This window comes from Pleurodeles waltl, chromosome 4_2 (assembly GCF_031143425.1).
Source record: "Pleurodeles waltl isolate 20211129_DDA chromosome 4_2, aPleWal1.hap1.20221129, whole genome shotgun sequence".
Lineage (NCBI taxonomy): Eukaryota > Metazoa > Chordata > Amphibia > Caudata > Salamandridae > Pleurodeles > Pleurodeles waltl.
Window position 1 is genome coordinate 5,511,926 of NC_090443.1, and position 20,862 is coordinate 5,532,787.

The 20,862-nt window shown below is 47.8% G+C and overlaps 1 protein-coding gene across 3 annotated transcripts in view; it reads left to right on the forward strand.

Annotated features, from left to right (window-relative positions):
* The first annotated feature begins 239 nt into the window (after positions 1-239).
* PCP2 (Purkinje cell protein 2) overlaps positions 240-20,862 on the forward strand; it is a 95,331-nt gene continuing 74,708 nt past the window's right edge. For 2 of the 3 annotated variants that reach the window (XM_069230359.1, XM_069230362.1), the window contains exons 1-3: positions 240-362; positions 15,673-15,857; positions 18,055-18,216. In XM_069230359.1, coding sequence (XP_069086460.1) covers positions 15,846-15,857; positions 18,055-18,216 — 174 coding nt within the window. In that variant the 5' untranslated portion in view covers positions 240-362; positions 15,673-15,845. Of the gene's footprint in view, positions 363-15,669; positions 15,858-18,054; positions 18,217-20,862 lie in introns of those variants that run through there. The other variant, XM_069230360.1, reaches the window with a different exon arrangement.

Below are 20,862 nucleotides of genomic sequence, written 5' to 3' on the forward strand. Positions count from 1 at the left end.
CTCTGGTGAGCCCTGACAGTTTGGGCCTTCAGCGGAGGGCAGGAGTCCCCAGGGGCCACTGAGCCGTGGTTGGTATGGAGTCCTTGTGAGCGCGCCATGGCATGGTGAGGCAGGGCCTCCTGGGGGAGCACGTCTCACTCGCGGTAATTAACGCCCAGGGAAACAGGCCTGAACGGAAAGTCTGACAACGTGGGGCGCGTTTTCATTTTACTTCTATGTGTTTCCAGTGAAGTCTTCAGACTCAAACCATCGCTGTGCTGTAGGTATCGTGCCTAGTCGAAAACTGTACATTTTCCTACAGTGCTTATTTGTAAAGTGACCATCGGCTGGCAGGAAGGGTCTGGCAACTCTACACTCCCCAGGTAAGCCGACGACGAAAGATTTATACTTCTTGTGCTGGTGCGATTTATTGGAGTCTGGAATAGAACTGATGAACCTTCCAGTGAAGGAAAAAATAGATGGTGTCTCCAAATCACAGAGGTCTTTTGTTAGTATCTGTCATGCTTGGGAAATCAAGGGATCCCACTCAATCTGCTGCAACCAGTGTGCCACGGCATTAACCCCTTAGCTGTGTTCAGCAAGGGGTCATTTGTGTAGATCCTACAAGGTTTTCCTACAGAAAATAACAGCTGAAACAAAAAAATATAGAAATTGAGGTGGAAAAAACAGCAATTTTTCTCCACGTTTTACTCGAACTTTTTCCTGCGATGTCATATTTTCAAAAGTAATATACCGTTACGTCTGCTGGACTCTTCTGGTTGCTTGTAGGTTCATCAAAAACCCTAGGTGCCCAGAGCCAATAAAGGAGCTGCACCTTGCAATGGGTTTTCATTCTATACCGGGTGTACAGCAGTTCATTTGGTGAAATATAAAGAGTGAAAAATAGGTATCAAGGAAACCTTTGTATTTCCAAAATGGGCACAAGATAAGGGGGGGTCATTCTGACCCCGGCGGGCGGCGGTTGCCGCCCGCCTGGCGGGAACCGCCATTTGGCCGCACTGCGGTCAAAAGACCGCTGGTGCCATTCTGACCTTCCCGCTGGGCCGGCGGGTGCTACCCAAGGTAGCGCCCGCCGGCCCAGCGGGAAGGAGCCCTGCAACACAGAAGCCGGCTCCGAATGGAGCCGGCGGTGTTGCGGCGGTGCGACGGGTGCAGTTGCACCTGTCGCGCTTTTCACTGTCTGCTAAGCAGACAGTGAAAAGCTTAATGGGGCCCTGTTAGGGGGCCCCTGCACTGCCCAGTGGCATGGGCAGTGCAGGGGCCCCCATGGGCCCCTAGACACCCGTTACCGCCAGCCTCTTCCTGGCGGTGACAACCGCCAGAAACAGGCTGGCGGTAAGGGGGTCAGAATCCCCATGGTGGCGCTGCTTGCAGCGCCGCCATGGCGGATTCGCCCAGCCGGGGGTAAACCGGCGGGAAACCGCCGGCCCCGGTTTTCTGACCGCAGCTTTACCGCCGCAGTCAGAATGGGCAAGGAAGCACCGCCAGCCTGTTGGCGGTGCTTCCGTCATTCGCGGCCCTGGCGGACCCCCAAGGTGTTGAGAAACAGTGGTTATGTGCACATCTCTGAATTCTGGGGTGCCCATACTAGTATGTGAATTACAGGGCATTTCTTAAATAGCCGTCTTTTTTACACACTGTCTTACATTTAGAAGAAAAAACTGTAAAGAAAGACAGGGGCTTATAACACTTGTTCTGCTATTCTGTGTTCCTCCAAGTCTTCCGATAAAAATGGTACCTCACTTGCATGGGTAGGCCTAAAGTCCGCAGCAGGAAACACAACATGAACACATCACATTTTTACATTGAAATCTGACGTGTTTTTTAGAAAGTGCCTAGCTGTGGATTTTGGCCTTTAGCTCAGCCGGCACCCAGGGAAACCTACCAAACCTGTGCATGTTTTAAAACTAGACACCTGGGGAAATCCAGGATGAGGTGACTCGTGGGGCTCTCACCAGGTTCTGTTACCCAGAATCCTTTGCAAACTTCAAAACATGGCAAAAAAAGCACTTTTCCCTCAGATTTCGGTGCTGCAAAGTTCTGGAATCTGAGAGGAGCTGCAAACTTCCTTTCACTCAGCATTCTCCCAAGTCTCCCAATAAAAATGGTACCTCACTTGTGTGGTAAGTCTAGTGCCCGGGACAGAAAATGCCCCAAAACACAGTGTGGACACATCACATTTTTCCAGTGAAAACGGACGTGTTTTTTGCAAAGTGGCTAGCTGTGGTTTTTGGCCTCTAGCTCACCATGGAAACCTAGCGAACCTATATATTTTTGGAAACTAGACACCTAGGGGAATTCAGAATGGGGTGACTTGTGGGGCTCTCACCAGGTTCTGTTACCCAGAATCCTTTGCAAACCTCAACATTTTTCCAAAAAAAACACTTTTTCATCAGATTTCGGTGCTGCAAAGTTCTGGAATCTGAGAGGAGCCACACACTTCCTTTCACCCAGCATTCCCCCAAGTCACCTGATAAAAATGGTACTTCACTTGTGTGGGTAAGCCTAGTGCCCGCAACAGGAATAGATCACACAACAGTCAATGTTGGTCCTTTCATGAGGGCAACTGTTGACCTTGGGGTGATCCATTCCTGACGCAGGCACGAGGTACAGGCACTCCAGTGGGGTAGTGTTTTTATCAGGACAGGTGGGGAAACACTGGATGGTAGGAATTTTGTAGATCCCAGCATATTCCTGTAGTTTGTGTGACAGAAATGCAAGAACAATTTGAATTTTTATTCAACATTTCACCTTTGCAGGGTATTCTGAGTAAGAAAACATTGGGGAATCCACACAAGTCATACCTCAGTGGACTCCCCTGGATGTCTAGTTTCCAGAAATGTCTGGGTTTGGCAGGTTTCCCTATATGGTCGCTGAGCCCAGGACCAAAAACTCCGGTGCCTGCCTTACAAAAAAAACAGGTTGTTTTGTGAAAGATAATTTTGATGTCTCCACAATATGATTTGGGCCGTGGAATTTGGGGCTGAACTTAATTGGGGCGCTCCCAAGAGAGCACTGTCTCTGTGCTTGCCACCGAATGCGCCTGCTCTCTCAGTTGGGCTAACCTGCTATTGTGCTGCTGCACAGACCGTGCTTGCGGAGGGACAGCAGACTGTCCTCATCACCTCCCTCATAATCAATGGAAGAGGAGTTATCGAATGGGACTCCTCAGACTGAAAAATCACTCCCAGAGTCTGCGCCATTGTCCTATCCCTCAGATGCTGTCTGAGTATCTGCTGTCTCAGTCTCTGATCCTATGTCAGACCTGTCCTCTATAACCCAAGTGAGGGCTTGAGCAACAGTCATCCAATGAGATGCAATCTCTGCTACTGGCTAAACTGTTGCTCTAAAACACTAGCCTACGTAGAGAGTCACAAAATTGCTGGTGGGTGTGTGTGTGTGATACGTGCAACAGTAGAGGTCACCTTACCTTCGCTTCTTCCCTCAATCAGCACGTTCTTTCAAGACACTCAAAAAAAGACACACTATTACTTCACCTTGTCACATACCAATCATCACAGTCTTTAGCGCCTCTGGCGCCCAGTCCAACAATCAATCAATCATATTTATACAGCGCGCTACTCACCCGTGAGGGTCCCAAGGCGCTGGGGGGGGGGGGGGTTACTGCTGCTCGAAGAGCCAGGTCTTGAACCGCCTCCGGAAGGTGAGGTGGTCCTAGGTGGTCCTGAGGTGGGCGGGGAGGGAATTCCACGTCTTGGCTGCCAGGTAGGAGAAGGATTTCCCACCTGCAGTGGTTCGGCGGATGCGAGGGACGGCGAGAGTGAGGCTGGTGGATCGAAGTTGATGGGAGGGCATGTAGAAGGTGAGGCGACGGTTGAGGTATTCGGGGCCCTTGTTGTGGAGGGCTTTGTGTGCGTGGGTGAGGAGCCTGAAGGTGATCCTTTTGTTGACGGGTAGCCAGTGCAGGTGTCTCAGGTGGGCGGAGATGTGGCTGTGGCGGGGTATGTCGAGGATGAGGCGTGCAGAGGCGTTTTGTATTCGCTGAAGACGTTTCTGAAGTTTTGCGGTGATTCCTGCGTATAGGGTGTTTCCGTAGTCCAGGCGGCTTGTGATGAGGGCGTGGGTCACAGTTTTTCTGGTGTCGGCAGGGATCCAGCGGAAGATCTTTTGGAGCATGCGGAGTGTGAGGAAGCAAGAAGACGAAACGGCGTTGACTTGCTTGGTCATGGTGAGAAGGGGGTCCATGATGAATCCGAGGTTGCGTGCGTGGTCTGAGGGGGTCGGTGCGCTGCCCAGGGCCGTGGGCCACCAGGAATCGTCCCAGGCGGACAGGGAGTTTCCGAGGATGAGGACTTCCGTCTTGTCTGAGTTCAGCTTCAGGCGGCTGAGTTTCATCCATTCTGCGACGTCTTTCATTCCATCCTGCAGGTTGGTTTTGGCGGTGGCTGGGTCTTTGGTGAGGGAGAGTATCAGCTGGGTGTCGTCGGCGTAGGAGATGATGTTGATGTTGTGTTTGCGTGCGATGTCGGCGAGGGGGCTCATGTAGACATTGAAGAGAGTTGGGCTGAGTGAGGAGCCCTGTGGGACGCCGCAGATTATCTCGGTGGGATCCGAGCGGAAAGGCGGGAGGTAGACTCTTTGGGAGCGGTCAGAGAGAAAAGAGGCGATCCAGTCCAGGGCCTGTCCTTGGATACCTGTCCTGGAGCGGAGGCGGGTTATAAGGGTGCGGTGGCAGACGGTGTCGAAGGCAGCCGAGATGTCGAGGAGGATGAGGGCGGCTGTTTCTCCGTTGTCCAGCAGGGTTCGGATGTCGTCGGTGACTGCGATGAGGGCGGTTTCCGTGCTGTGGTTGGCCCGAAAACCGGATTGGGAGGGGTCGAGCAGGTTGTTGTCTTCAAGGAAGTTGGTCAGTTGTTTGTTGACGGCCTTCTCGATGACTTTGGCCGGGAAGGGGAGGAGCGAGATGGGGCGGAAGTTCTTTAGGTCGCTGGGGTCCGCCGTGGGTTTCTTCAGGAGAGCGTTGACTTCTGAGTGTTTCCAGCTCTCGGGGAAGGTGGCAGATGAAAACGAGCTGTTGATGATGGTCTGGAGATAGGGGGCGATGCTGGCGTCGGCTTTGTTGAAGATGTAATGTGGGCAAGGGTCCGAGGGGGCAGCGGAGTGGATGGTGTTCATGGTAGTTTTGGTCTCTTCGGCGCTGATGGGTGTCCAGGCGTTGAGGGTGACGGCTGGGGCTGTGGGTTCCGTGGTGGTCGGCGGGATCTGTGGACCGAAGCTGTCGTGTAGGTCGGTGATCTTTCGATGGAAGAAGGTAGCGAGGGAGTTGCAGAATTCTTGTGAGGGCGTGAAGGAGTTGGAGCTGGCGTTGGGATTGGAGAACTCTTTGATGATGTTGAAGAGTTCTTTGCTGTTGTGGGTGTTCTTGTCCAGTCTCTCTTTGAAGGATGCTCTTTTGGTGGCGCGGATCAGCTGGTGGTGTTCACGGGTGGCGAGTTTGAGGGCTGACATGTTTTCTGCGGTGTGATCTTTGCGCCAGGTTTTCTCGAGGGTACGGCAGGTTTTCTTGGATTCTTTGAGTGCGTCTGTGAACCATTGAGGTTTCTTGGTGTTGGTCTGTCTTGGGAGGCGTCTGAGGGGGGCGAGGTTGTCAGCGCAGTTGGTGATCCACTGTGTGAGGCTGAGGGCTGCGTTGTTGGCGTCGGAGGTGATGGTAGGTTGGTTGTGGTTGAGAGTGGAGAGTAGCTGTTCTGTGGAGATTTTGTTCCAAGGTCTGTGTGAGATCGGTTGTGTGCGGAGGTGGAGAGTATTGAGTCTGAAGGTGAAGTGGACACATCTGTGGTCGGTCCAGTGTATTTCGGAGGAGTGGCTGAAGGATACGTGGTTGCTGGCGGAGAAGATGGGGTCGAGCGTGTGTCCAGCGATGTGGGTGGGGGTGTTCACCAGTTGCTTGAGGCCGAGGTTGGCGAGGTTGTCGAGCAGGGTGGTGGTGTTGGTGTCGTTGTTCTGCTCCAGGTGGAAGTTCAGGTCTCCGAGGAGGATGTAGTCCGGCGAGGCTAGGGCGTGCGGGGAGATGAAGTCTGTGATGGATTCGCTGAATAGGGCGCGTGGTCCAGGGGGCCTGTAGACGAGAGTTCCTCTGAGGGTGGTCCTGGGGTCGGTGTGGATCTGGAAGTGCATGTGTTCAGCGGCGAGGGGGGTGTCTTCGGTGGACGTAGTGACGTTGATGGAGCTGTTGTATATGATGGCGATTCTCCCCCGACTTGGTTGGTGCGGTCTTTCCTGGCGATCTTGTAGCCGTCGGGGATGGCTATGGCGATGTCGGGGGCTGATGAAGCGTTCATCCAGGTCTCAGTGATGAAGGCAACGTCCGGTGCGGTGGAATCCAGGAGGTCCCATAGTTCAATGGCCTGCTTGTGGACAGAGCGTGCGTTGATGAGGATGCACTTGAGGTGGTTGTTGGCGCGTGGACGGGGTGCAGTCACGGTGGAAGGTTTGCTTGCAGGTTTGATAGGCGAAGGGTCCATGAGTGCGTTTCGGGCTGGCTTGATAGCAGGTTGTGGTACGTCCCGGGTTGAGTGCGTGGAGGGAGGCGGCGTCGTAGCAGTGCTGGGGGTTTTGGGAGCGCTGGGGGCCAGGGGTTCTGGCGCTGGGCGCGGTCCAGGCACGGATGGGCGCAGACGGGCTTGCCTTTGGCGCGCCTTCGGCGTTATTGGTGTTCCCACTGCCATGACCTCCTCCTCAGATTCCCTCACTACCACCCAGCAAAAGTGCCCTACATCTCTCCATAGCCCCCCCGCACATACATTTAATTTGTATTATAGCGCAGGTAATGGCTGACTTTACTAATCTACTCAGCTATTTACATAAAATACAGATTTGATCATTGCAGTAGGTATATAAACCTTTTGCGCTACTATCTGGCATCAAGACTGCCACTAGACAAAAGTCAGACCCCTTTGTAGCAGAAACATAATCACAAGACTTACTTGACTTTTTTATTGCTGCCTAAAAACTACAGTTGAAACGCGTCAGTTGAAGTATGTGCATTGCTTTGAAGACGCAAGTTGCAACTGCAAGAGAACTCGTGGCGAATACATATTTATATATCTATTTTATATATATATATATATATATATATATATCAAAAAACGAGCACCCGATTTACCAAGGCTCTATTATGGCGGTCTTGATATGGGATCGGGTATCCCATATAATATTTGTAGGTTCACTCATTCAATCCAACGAGAGATATATATACATATAAAATATATTTTAAAATCACTTTTATGTGTGGGTGTGATTTTCCTGAGGGCCGATCGCAGCCCTCAGGGAAACCACACACGCGTTGACAAAAGTGATCACTATATATATATATATATATATATATATATATATATATATATATATATATATATATATATATATTTTTTTTTTTTTAACAGCTGTATGGTTTCCTTGGGGTCCATAGTGGCCCCCAGGAAAACCATACATCTATTAAAAAAAATAATTGCCCCCACAGGGTGTCGCCCGGTTCACAGGCGTCCTCCTGTCAATTTCTTTAAAAAAATAAATAAAAAAAATACCCGTGGGGGGCGCAATCGAGCACGATCGCTCCCTCCCAGGGGTAAACCAGTTTAAAAAAAAAAATATGCCCCCGGGTGGGGGCAGGGGGTGACTCGTTTTCTGAGGGTGCCGACCCCCCAAGTGAAATCCCTGGTCGCTGCGATCGAGGGCCAGGAAACAGGTTCAGGAAGGCCTGAATGAAAGGGGAGAATCTCCCCTTTCAAACGAGGCCTTCTCGAATGTCGGGGAGGCGGTTTCGGCCTGTTTTACCCATCAGAGCAGGAAGCGGCCACAAGGCCACTTCCTGCTCCGGTGGAGAAAACAAACAGTGACGTCACGTCACAAAGGGGTGGGTGGAGACACGGAAGATCTTCCGTGTCTCCTGGGTTTTTTTTTAATAAAAAAAAAATCCTCGGTGCAATGCACCCGCGGATTTTTTAACCTCCTCCAAGGTGTCGGCCAGTGGTCGTGACCCACACCAGGGAGGTAGTGCGGGCGTCAGCCAGTGGCCAACACCCGCACTGAAGAGGTTAAGGATATCTAGATATGGGTGAGACAACACATTATCAAGGAGAGACAAGCCGAGCAGAGCCAATGAGGGATCTGGCTCACAGAGCCCTTGCACATGTCCAGTCCTGAAAATAATTGGCATGTAAATCAAGCAACATGCATGATGTTAGAATATGACAAGCTTTGCCAATGTCTTTTAGCCATGTTGGGTAGCAGCATGGCTAAAAGTTAGTAGCATGGCGTAGAGGAGAGTGAAGTGGCATAAAGTGGTGAGGCGCGGAGTGGTTTAGAGTGGAAAGGAATAGACTGGAGTGGTGTACAAAAGGGTGGCGTAGAGTGCTTTAGAGTACTGTAGAGTGGCATAAACTGGAGTTACCGAGAGTAGAGTGGCATAGAGTAGAATGACGAAGAGTAGAGTGGAGTGTAGTAGAGTAATGTAGAGTAGAGTGGTATAAGGTAGTTTGCTATAGAGTGATGTAGATTGGAGTGGCATAGAGTGGAGTGGCATAGAGGGGGAGTGGTGTACAGGAGCGTGGCATAGAGTACAGTAGCATAGGGTGGAGTGGTGTAGAGTGGCATAGCATAGAGTGGCACAGAGCAGAGTGGTTTATTAGAGTAGCATGTCGTACAGTAGAATGGTGTATAGTAGAATGGTGTAGCATTGAGTAGAGTGGCATAGAATAGAGTGGTGTAGAGTGGAGTGTGGACAACTGGCATTGTGAGGTATGGAGTGTCGAGCGTAGAGGGCAGTGATGTAGAGTTGAGTGATATAGAGTAGGTCGGCATAAAGTGGGGTCAAGTAGAATGGCTTACAGTAGAGTGCAGTGGTGTAGAGTGGACTGGAGGGGTGTAAAGTGGAGTGCAGTGGAGTAGAGTGGTGTGGCATAGAGTAGAGTGGTGTAAAATCACACTGTGTGCAATAGAGTGGCGCAGAGTGGAGTGGCATGTAGTAAAGGGAGTCGGGTAGAGTAGAGTGGCATAGAGGGGCATGGAGTACCATAGTGTGGCATTGCTTGGAGGTAAGTGGTATAGAGGAGAGTGGTGTGGCATGGCATTGAGTAGAATGGAGTGGTGTAGAGTGGGGAGGCATGTAGTAGAGTGGAGTATAGTGGAATGGAGTGACAAAGAGAAGTCTGGAGAAGAGTGTAGTGGCTGGCATTTTGTGGAGTGGAGTGGCACAGACTGGAGTAGCATAGAGTGGAGTGGCATAGAGCGGCTTGAAGGAGCATAGAGTAGAGTGGTGTAGTGTGGAGTCACTTAGAGTGGTGTGGAATGGCGAGGAGTAGCATAGAATAGAGTGATGTAGAGTAGTACAGCTATGGGATTAGGTAACTAAAGCGTCAGAAGGACGGCAGATATGGTGAAAGCAACATAAGACCTGGCAAAGCCAATAGGTTTCACATACTTGAGAGCTATTGGCGTTGCTAATGTCTTTTAGCCATGTTGTACAGCAGTGTTGATTGGAGTAGTGTACAGTGGAGTGGCGTGGCTTGGCATAGAGTGGTGTAGAATGGCTTAGAGTGGAGTAGGGTGGTATAGAGTGGATTGGCAAAGAGTAGAGTGATGTAGAGTGACATAGAATGAAGTAGCATAGAGTGGAGAGGTTAGAGTAGAGTGGCATAGAGAGGAGTGGGGTAGAATAGACTGGTGTGGAGTGGCATAGAGTGATGTGGCATGGTGTAGAGTGGAGTAAACTAGAGTGGAGTGAAGTGGCATAGAGTGGAGTAAAGTGGCTTGAAGAGGAGTAGAATGAAGAAGGGTAGTGTGAAGTGGAGTAGAGTCGAGTGGCACAGATTAGCATGAAGTGGCATTGACTGGAGTAGAGCAACATAGTGTGGTACTGTGTGGGGTGGAGTGGCATGGAGTGGCATAGATTAGAGTGGAGTGGCATAGAGTAGGGTGGACTGGCCTAGACTGCAGTGGTGTAGAGTGGAGTGGTGCAGAGTAGAGTCGATTGGCGTAAAGTACTCTGGGGCAGAGAGCAGTGGAGTGGTGTGGTGCAGAGTAGAGTGGCATAGAATGCAGTGGCATAGAGTAGAGTGGCACAAAGTAGTGTAGACTGGTGTAGAGTGCAGTGACATAGATTAGAGTGTAGTGGTGCAGATTAGAGCAGAGTGGCGTATAGTGCACTTGAGTAGAGTGCAGTGGAGTAGAGTGGTTTAGAGTAGATTGGTGTATAGTACTCTAGTGCAGAGTGCAGTGGAGTAGAGTGGTGCAAAGTAGAGTGGCATAGAGTGCAGTGGCATAGGTTAGAGTGTTGCAGAGTAGAGTAGTGTAGCATAGGGTACAGTAGCACAGAGTAGAGTGCAGAAGCGCAGAGTAGAGTGGCATAGAGTGCATTGATGTAGAGTGTAGTGGTGTAGAATAGAGAAGTGCTGGGTGCAGTGGTGTAGAATGCACTGGCATAAAGTAGAGTGGTGCAGAGTAGAGTGGCGTAGAGGGCAGTAGTGTAAAGAGCAGTAGCTTAGAGTACAGTGTTGTGGCGTAAAGTGCAGTGGTGTAGAGTGCAGTGGCACAGAGTAGAGTGCTGTAGAGTGCATAAAGTGCAGTGGTGTGGAGTGGTACAGATTAGAGTGGCGTAGAGTGCAGTAGACTAGAGTAGAGTGGTGCAGAGTAGAGTGCAGTGTCATAGAGTAGAGTAGTGCAGAGCAGAGTGTCATAGAGTGCAGTGGCATAGAGTGGTGCAGAGTAAGTGCAATAGCACACAGTGCAGTGGCACACAGGGCACTAGCATACAGTAGAGTGGTGCAGAGTAGAGTGGTGTAAAGTGCAGTGGCATATAGTGGGGCAGAGTAGAGTGGCACAGAGTGCAGTGGCATAGTGTATGGTAGTGCAGAGAAGAGCAGAGTGATATAGAGTAGAGTGGTTTAGAGTGCAGTGACGTAGAGTAGAGTGGCGTAGAGTGCAGTGGCATAAAGTGGAGTGGTGCAGAGTAGAGTACAGCAGCATAGAGTGGTACAGATTAGAGTGCAGTGGGATAGAGTGTGGTGGCATAGAGTAGGGTGTAATGGCATAGAGTACAGTAGCATCAAGTACAGGGCAGGGGGCGGGAGGGAAAAGAAGCAACATGGACAGGGGATGGGTGGGAGGGAATAGAAGATACATGTTCAGGGATATGGGAGACAAACTCAGAAAACAAGCACTCATATGGAGTGCTTGATGAAAAAGAAAAAAGTAGCTCCAAAAACAGAGCAGTGGATAGACACGAGTACTTGGTCCATGCTTCAGAGGAGAGCCAAACACAAGAAGAGGATATGACGCCCTCATGCCGTCACAAATGGGGATGAAGGAAATGAAAGTGACACCGAAGCTAACAAATAGGAAGCCATGGGCTGGCTGTAAGCCTACTATATGTAATTAACATGTCACGCAGAGACAGCACATGTGCTGCCTAGACAAAACCTAAAAAGAAGCCATATACTTGTGTTAAAAGTAGGAAAGCACATTGCACATCCAGGAATAATATTGAAATGCTTATACAATAAAAAAATTAGTGTGTTGCAAAAAGATGAGGAAGAATAAAGATGCGAAAGAACACATACTTGGTCCATGCTCCAGGGAGGAGCTAACAAAAGAAAGGAAGGGAAGCCTATGGGAGCTAAGCAATCGAAAGATTCAAATTAGTGACAACGAAAACTAACGCTATGCTGTGGGCAGGTTGTAAGCCCACTGAATTGTAAAGAATATGTCTTGCAGCATAGCACATGTGCTGTGTAGGAGAGGCCTAAAAAGGACCTTGGTGTCAGCACAACGAGGAGGCACCCTGATCACATGCAATGTATCTTGGTACAAGAAGCTGAGCGGGGTACTGTCTATGGACGACACTACTTCGCTGATTTAACCTGCTGAGCCAGAAAGGGGGGCCACCAGTGCTGATGATCATGAAGCCAACGAAGGACAAAACACAGCCAGGGGCGTAACTACAGGGGATGTTTGGGGTGTGTCACCCCCCAAATAAATGCATTCTTGGCTTGGTAGTTGGGAGTGTATACCCTGAGTCGGGTCTGCTGTCTCTGTGTTGTTTTTTTTCATATCTTGAGCCAAGAATGAAAGACAAAACAGTGACCTTTGATGTAAAATAGGAGAGAGAGAGTGAGAGAGATACATCTGGTGGCTGAATTTCAAAATGTGAAACCAGATGACCTGGTATCAATATCTGCTTCCCTGCTTGCCCAAATTGTGTGTTCCTAAGCAAATATTTTATTCCATAGAGCCTCCTTTTCCTTTGTTATCACATTTGAGCATACTAAATACCTGAGCTCAGGATGTGTGCTGTACAAGCACCTGTTATGTTTGATTTAACTGATTATAATTTTGCTCCATCTGTCATAAGAATTTAGACCACAGTTAGGGATGAATTTACTTTTCTTTCACGAAACGGAGCAATGCAACTTGCTAGGTTGTGTGAAACAGAGAGAACAGTAATGCACCATATCTACTAAGGCAAGGTGCACTTCTGCTCTTTCCCAGCACTGATACACAATGTACTGCCTAGGCCCACTGCAGGCACCCTTGCACTATGATGCAAGGTTGCCTGCAATACCAGCAGGATTGTTTTGTGCAGGAAGGACTACATTCCTGCACACAAACAACCCTTAGAGGCATATTCCCTTTTCTATGTGTGCTGAAGACTGTAGCATACATGGAAAGAGGAAGTAATGAGGAGAAATAAATATATTTTCCTCACTATGCCTCTGTCGGGTAGGCATACAGTTTTGGCATTAACCGATTTTTACAAGTCTTTGTATACCTAAGTTTGCGTCAAAATACATGGGTGGATGCATAGGAACGCCCATGCTCCACCTATGTAATGCCTACTCCATGCAGATTAAAGCAAGGCAGTACTATGTGCTGCTCTGTGTTACTTTGTATTTATTAAAGCATACAAAGCCTCGCAAATCAATTGCATGGCTTAGTGGATGGCAAAAAGGGTTTTGCATGGGGAGGCTTTGTCACAAAAGTGATGCAACCCAAATACAACATCTTAGTAAATCTGGGCATCTGGATTTACATGGCTACTGACTTGCCTCTTAGGTCACTAACAACATTGATGGTGGAGGTGTTTGGGTGTGAGCCATGAATGTTTCTAAAAACTATGGGCCTCATTTGCAAAGATTTGGCATAGAGCAGTGCTGCAAGTCATTTTGCTGTGCTGCCCTACGCCAATTTGAAAGGGCAGGTATGCACCATATTTACGAGATACAGTGGATTTGTGTCCTTTCAGCCTGCGCACAATTTGGTGCCTAGCACCAATGCAGGCAACCTTGCACATGCAAGGGTGTCTGCGCTGTTAGCAGGATTGTTTTTGTGCAGTAAGGGACACTTTTCTGCACAAAAATAATCCAAGAAGGTGTTTTTCTCATTCTATGTGTGCTGCAGAATGCAGCACACATGGAAAGAGGAAAAAACGAGAAATTAAAACACTTTCTCCTTGTTACGGAGGCATAAGTCTTTGGCTCTGCTCCAGGTTTACGTGATTTTGTAAATCTGGGGCAGAGTCAAAATGCATGGGCACTGAATTGTCTTACTACATATCTATGAGGCCATGCAAAACCACAGAGTGGCTTTCTATCACCTCATAGATATGTTTGAGATGCCTGTGCCACCAGAGGATCTAAAAAAGTGACCCTCTGTCACAGCAGGACTTCTGTAAATAAGCCTCTATCACTTTTAATATATGTCTGTCTATGAAGTGATATAATCTGATGTACCAAGATGAAACACTTCTGCATGTTAAAGAAATATAGGGCCTAATTTACAAGGGCATTGCGCCACCGGAACGTCACTTTTACCGACGTTCTTGTGATGCAATGCCCTGGACCATATTTACAAAGCGGCGTTAAGCCACTTTTTGTGGCCGAACGCCACCTTGTAAATACGGCCCCTTTACACGCATCACTTTGCGCAAAAGGGGCCTGCAATGGGTGTTGCTGTGGGCGTTGCACCGCAACACCCATTGCATTTTGAAGCTGCCTCAGATTTATGAGTAATCATAAACCTGAGGTAGCGCCAAAAAATAATGCCACCCTAGGGGTGGCATTGGAGTGGCGCAATGAGGAAAAATACTTTAATTTCTCCTTGTTTTTGCATTGTGCAGCACACACAGAAAGAGCAAAAACGCCATTAATTATTGTTTATGTGCAGGAAGGTGACCTTCCTGCACATAACCAATCATTAAATAATGAGGATTGGCTACTTATATGTGTGCTGCATTCCTCCCAGCCGTAAGCTGCCGCTCCTCATGAACAGTAGCATAGCAAGGATGCCAAGTGCCCACATGTAGCAAGTAAAATGGACCCCCCCATACTCTGGTTAGGTTCTGAATAAATTGATATAGAAGTACAGAGAGCCACTGCACCTTCTGCACTATTGACAGCTCGTGCAACCACCATCCTTCACTTCCTTTGTTCTCCCCCATTAACGTTTTTATCTACCTTTGGTTTTCACGATCAAAAAAACATGGAGGTTTATTTTAAGTGCAGGCACTTTAAATTGTCCAGCCTATTATCAGCATACTTGCCCAGTACTGCCCTCTATCCATGATTTATACCTTGGGTGGAGAATACAATATGATCACAACTAGTCCACGTAAAGAACCGTTATTTTTCATTAATATGCATACCTGATGCAGCAATACCACGCGTGGACTCTTAGCCACCCCTATGTCTACGACTAGTCATGTAGAAGGCCCCTGGTTCATGGTTCAAGCACATGCCTTTCGGAAGTCCCTGCCACTAGGAAACTATGGCCTATCCAAACATCTCGACAGCCACATTCTCTGTCCCAACTTAAACGCATTTTTATTATTCACAGCCACACAGGTAAAAACATTCAAAACCTCCCAGGCCACCTTTAAATCACATTTACATGCTGAAGTCCTGACTCAACTGTACCCAGTAATGGGGCACTTACATATCATATCATGTAAATATGTTGTTCTCAGGACCTCCTGCAAACACCGGACTGTGTCCAAGGCAAACCTACAAACACCTGACATCTATGATTTGCTTGCTACTTTGCTTATGTTTCCGCCACACAATAGGGTTAGTTACCCATAACATCTAATTGTGTTACACCCCACCATTTATAGACACTCCCTATCTGCCTTTTAAACATAGGTCATGACGTTGCCAAAAACGAGGCAATAATTGAACGAGCAGAGGCTGTGTTGGTTGTTGGTGGGGCTGCGGGGAGCTCATATCTTGTTACCCATTACAGCTGTTCTCAGGTAAGACTTAGATACTGCTTTAGACTGCCATCTATTATGAACTGTCACTGGGCGTTCCTCTGTGACTCAGAAACTGTTCCACACAGCCGGGCGTATTATCACTTTCCTCTCAGGTACTCTGTCACTCTCCTAGCCTCTGATCTCACATTGGGGGTTATTCTAACTTTGGAGGAGGTGTTAATCCGTCCCAAAAGTGACGGAAAAGTGACGGATTTACCACCAGCCGTATTACGAGTCCATTATATCCTATGGAACTCGTAATACAGCTGGTGGTATATCCGTCACTTTACCGTCACTTTTGGGACGGATTAACACTCCTCCAAAGTTAGAATAACCCCCATAATCTTTTAGATCATAGCATATGCTTGCCTTCTTTCTGTTTCAGATATGGCCTCGCTTTCTCTCAACAGCTGATCTTCTGTGCCTTGGGATGACACACTCTCTAGGATGATGTCAACAATCGTCCACCTATCAGAATTCACCATCGTGTCTTAGGTATCCATTTGCCTCTGACTGCCTTACAGGGTTCAACCCTGCCTCTGATACTCCTTGTCCTAAGGCTGCAGTAGCAGTTCCACACAGAATGCCTCCTCCGGTAAGTTATTAGGTATTTGTAATATGGTGGGTACACCAGTTCTTAAGACATTCCAGGAAATAACATGGTGGGTACACCATGTCGAAGGAGGTTTGAGAAACTACCATGGTGGGTGCACCAGGGATTACGGCATTCCAGGAAATATCATGGTTGGGTACACTAGGCCTTAAGGCATTCTAGCAATTAACACAAGTACCACGTCTTCGCCCAAAATGCAGCTCCAAACTTGGCTAGTCTTGGGTGAAGTATTTGTGTCTAATAGAGAAGAAATGTTGGGAGAGAAGTTAATGAGTATATCACATCTAGAATTATACAGGGTATTGCATAGCTTTACTAAAGGACAAGTCCCGAAGTGGAAATCAGCCACTTCAACTATTCATAAAAGTATTTGTGCCTGTGACTGTGCAATGTAGCTTGGCAGGTAGGGGACGTGAGAAGAAAATGTATGTTTTAAAAAAGTGTGTGGATTCCTTTGGCGCAAAGGAAAGATGTTTGAAATAAAACGAGTCTTTGGGTGTAAACTATAGCAGAGGGCAGGGGCTCCTCCTTGCCCAAGAAGACCCCTTATGCCCCCCGAGGGCAAACGATGGATGGTCCAAAACATTAGGGTTGTAAAAGCATAGTGGCTCAATCTCGAAGCTCATCAAACGCCATCACTTCTGAGTAGCTGAGTCCCACGAGCAGTCTGGGGAAGTGCATGGAAAAAAGATAGTCGTGCAAGTAGGGTAGGAAGTTACTGCAACTCTGACCTGATGTTTCAGAGTGGTTACCTCAGAGTGAGTTGCTTGACATCTAAGAGTTTTTAAATACATTTCCAGCCTCCTGCCTTCTCTGCAGTTTTCCATAACAACTAAAATTGCTGTTATTCATGCTGTCTCACAACCATGCCACTAAGGTCAAATGTGTTCTTGATGGTCTTATATTTATGCAGGCACAAAAAAAGTGATGGATAGGATGTTTCAGTTGTTCTCGGCCATGGGTAATTACTCAGGGCCACATTATTCTGAGCCATATTCCATTCCTGGTCTGTGCCACCACACACGTCAACTATAGGCACATTAGTGTTGGCCCCGCGCCATAGGGGCAGTTAGGTTGGAACAGCTGGGCAATGTGCCCCTGAATGGAAACCCAAACAGACCCATTCGGTGTGGCCCTGTTAGGCCTCCTCAGTGAGGTGCAAGTTGAGTTCTAAGGCACAGTATTTACCTAAACTGGTCTCAAATCTGAGATAGTCCAGGAGCACAAGGAAGCCCATCAACAGGCCTTTTTGCAAGCAACATCACTTCACTGGGACATATCTATGGTACTGTGGCCTGGAACTGTAGAAATTCCAGTTTGGATTGCCTTGAGGAAACATAACAGAATGAATAAACTAGAGTGCTCTCAAGAGCCTCCCTGTTTTCCTCATACAAACCAAACAGTGGCACTGCCATTTGATGGTTGTAACCGGGACAGCAGGAATGGAGAGATTCAGCAATTCCTTCTGCTACTAGACTTTGACTTCAAAGTGGTTGCCAGGTGTCAGCCCATGCAAGCCAAAGTGGGATTCAGATAGACAATGGCTCATTACATTTCCAGTCTCTTTACCTATTCCCACAGTGCAAGGGTATTAAACATTCTGCTGCCCTTGGGCCCTCGCTATTCAAAGGTCCTGCTCCTCTCTGCAAATACTCTGATCCTGTGCCCAAGTTGCTAATGGAATGAAGCTGTTGTGTCCACCAGACCTGTTCACACCTCTTCAAGCAGGGCATGGCTGACAAGCTGCACAAAGATCAACAGCCATCACATTTCTTTGTTACCATGTGCTTTGGTTTATTCATTTTCCTCCTAATTGCGGAACTGATAATGCAGGTCACCAACCTGTACAATGCCCTGCTGTGCGCTCCATCTTTAGCCGGTAAATATATTCACAAATAGGCCAATGTCTTCTAAACAACAAAGAGGGTGATGTAGAGTCAGTCACATGTCTCACCTGGAGGCTGAACATGTGTTAACCTCTGTGAAAACTTTTCAGAGCTTTTAGCCCGTGGAGCATCTGAAATGTAACTGAGAGCTGTAAGATGGTTCCGTGGAGTAATGTTCCTGCTGTCTAGATCATTGTGGAACGAGCATGCCCCAAGTCACTCTTCTTCCACCAGCTTCATTCACATCTCAGGCCTTGCTCTGCTGCTTCCTAATGCTTTGTGTCTTGTTGTAGGCAATTAAGAGCAACTCAGGGGTGAGGAGACCCCTAACTAGAACCCTGAGTGCCCTCTACCACCGCAGAAGGAATTATGAGACCATCCCCACTGCTTTCCTGGAAGACAGCGATGCAAAATCCCGGTACACAAGGGCCGGCTGGGACAGAAGACAGAGGCAGGTAAGCTGAACAATCTTCCAAAAACTTGGCAAGCTGCGGTTCAAAGGGGTTTTGGCATGGGCTGTAGATAAAATGCTTCTATAAACCACAATAATTCAATAAGCATTCATTGCCTGCTAGTCTTGATGTATGAGTGAGGATAGGCAGAATAGCCTCTATGGAACCCGATGGTGGGTCTTTATGAACAGTGTCTCAGAAGAGCCTGCAGGGTGATTGTGCGGTCTCAAGTCAGGCACCTGCCTGGCATGTAACTGGTTCTGTGCAAGCACTACCTCTTGTGCCCACTACTGCCCACTTATGAAGCTAAGGGCCCAGTAGCAGTGAGCAGGGGCAGGCTGGTGGTCTGAACAGGCAAGTGCACTGTGGTCAGGGCTGTGTGGGTGTGGTAGGAGTGGCAGTGAAAGGTCAGATTGGATAGCTCTCCTAATCTAAAGGCGCAGTAGAAAGATATGTGGTAGGGCTAGAGTGTCATACAACATAAGGTGCCAGTACAGGTGGCAGGATGTAGGATGGGATGCTTATAGTGTGAAAGTAGTGGTTGCTGATCTGCAGGAGACGTGCAGCCTCTTACCTGCCTAGTAGGGAAATTACCCTGCTCAATCCTTTCCTTTCCACGCCTACAGAACAGCCAAATGCCACCCGGCAATGGCTGTGAAAACTATGCATTATCTGGAAATAGATGCTCTTGTGTGCCCACATAATCAGGGTTGAACCTAGCACGCATTGTAAAATCGGTGCAGTAGAATCTTCTCTCATTACAATAATGCACCTGTAGGCAGAATTACCAGGGACTCTGACATGGGGAGTACTACATGTTTGGAAAATTGAAAACACCAGATTGTATCTAAAAGCAAGGGATTAAAAGCAGAAACAATATAAAAGACACATTAAAATAGACCTTCACCTGACAATTCTCTTTGTCTACATGTCCAGAAATACCCCTTCAAACAGAAAAGTTTTTATTTTTATTTGTGAGGGTAACTAAAGTCATGACATCAGCAGAGAAAATGAAAGTCAGCCTTAACTGTCCATCAATGACAATGACATCACAAATGACATCACTGATAAGTTGATATGTTAAATGTTCCTTGTAGGAAGTGCACATCGTTTGTGTTGTGTCCCCTCCGATTTTCATCCTATCTGTTTTGCTGGCTTTAGAACTCTGTGCACTTCACCCCTGCTAGCCAGTAGTAAAGCGACTGTGCACCTCCTTTATACATGGTTACATTGCCATACTCCTAATTGGTGTTTGTACCTTGCCTATAAATCCCTAATATATGGTCTAGCATGTACCCAGGGCATGGAAGTTAAATGCAGGTAGTTGACTGTAACACCTAGTGTGCCATCCACTATAGTTACAGTACAAATGTGGCTTCAGGTCTACCACCGTAGCCTGACTGTAAAAGGGCAACTTGTGCACTGCAGCATGTCAGAATAAACCCAAATCCTTTTTGACTGGTAAAAACCTTCCTTTTGAATATTAATAAGTCCCCATATGTCACCCTTGTATCCCACAAGGTAGGGTGCATGGTATTAGAAAGTAGGACATGTAGAATTTCAATTTAACATGGCCTTACAATGACTTGCACCCAAAAGCTATTTTCAATGTAGGAAGGCTAGCTGGCCCATAGTGAAACACCGGAAACGTATATTAACTATTCTGCTATCTCAGGGAAGGGACTAGCTAGAGAGATGATTAAACCACTATTTTTAATCTTTATCAAAAGTGCATTTATTGGTGAAGTTAACTTTTTATTATAAATGAAGGAAAGGTAACTTTTAGAAAGTTACATTTTTCCTGTCTAAAACTCTTAAAGGCTAATTTACATGAGCTTTCCAACTATCACCCAGCACGTGAATGTCCCTGAAAGAGGTGTGAAAACTGTTCCCAGAGCCGGTGGTTAATTGTAAAAGAACATGTGCCGATGGCCAAAGCTCTGCTCAGAAGCAGTGGGGCAATGCCATTAAATATCAGCAGGCTGACTACCAAGGCAGCGTAGTCTTGAATCCACCTGATGCCTCTTCAATCCACCACCAGACAGACCCTGTCCCTTTATCTCATCCTTGCAGATTCTTGCTTTCTCACTTTGTGATTTTTTTCCATTGTTCTCTTCCTCCATCTTTACAATTTGTTTGTTTTTCTCTCTCTTGCTCTCAGTGAATGCGTGGTCTGATGCGTGAAAATAGCCCCCGAAAATGAGAGTCTTGCCCCCCACCAGCAACCAATGGCTCAAATTAAGCATTGTCCAGAGCAGAGAAAAAGGCCTGGGGTTTGGGGTGGGGGTTCAGAGCCCACTTTGAACTAAACTTAATTTAGTTCAAAGTGTGCTCCCCAGTCACAAGCAGATGTCAGCTACCTTAGGCAGCCTCTTTCATTTGTGCTCCCAGTCAGGCAAGCACCAAACCCAGTGAGGGGAGAGCTGCCCGGGTCTGGTTTGAAGTAAACACAAAGGATGGGTGTCTCATCACACTGGTCACACCTTTGGGTAGCTACCCAGGTCTGCACAAGGGGAGAAGGATTTCACAATTTTGGATTTTAGGAGTGAGACAATGTGGGATTGTTTGCAGTAGGGTAGACAAGAACTGCTACAAAAGTGGGTAGTATTATGCCTGGACACTTTTACCCCATTGGTTAGGAAGGGACCA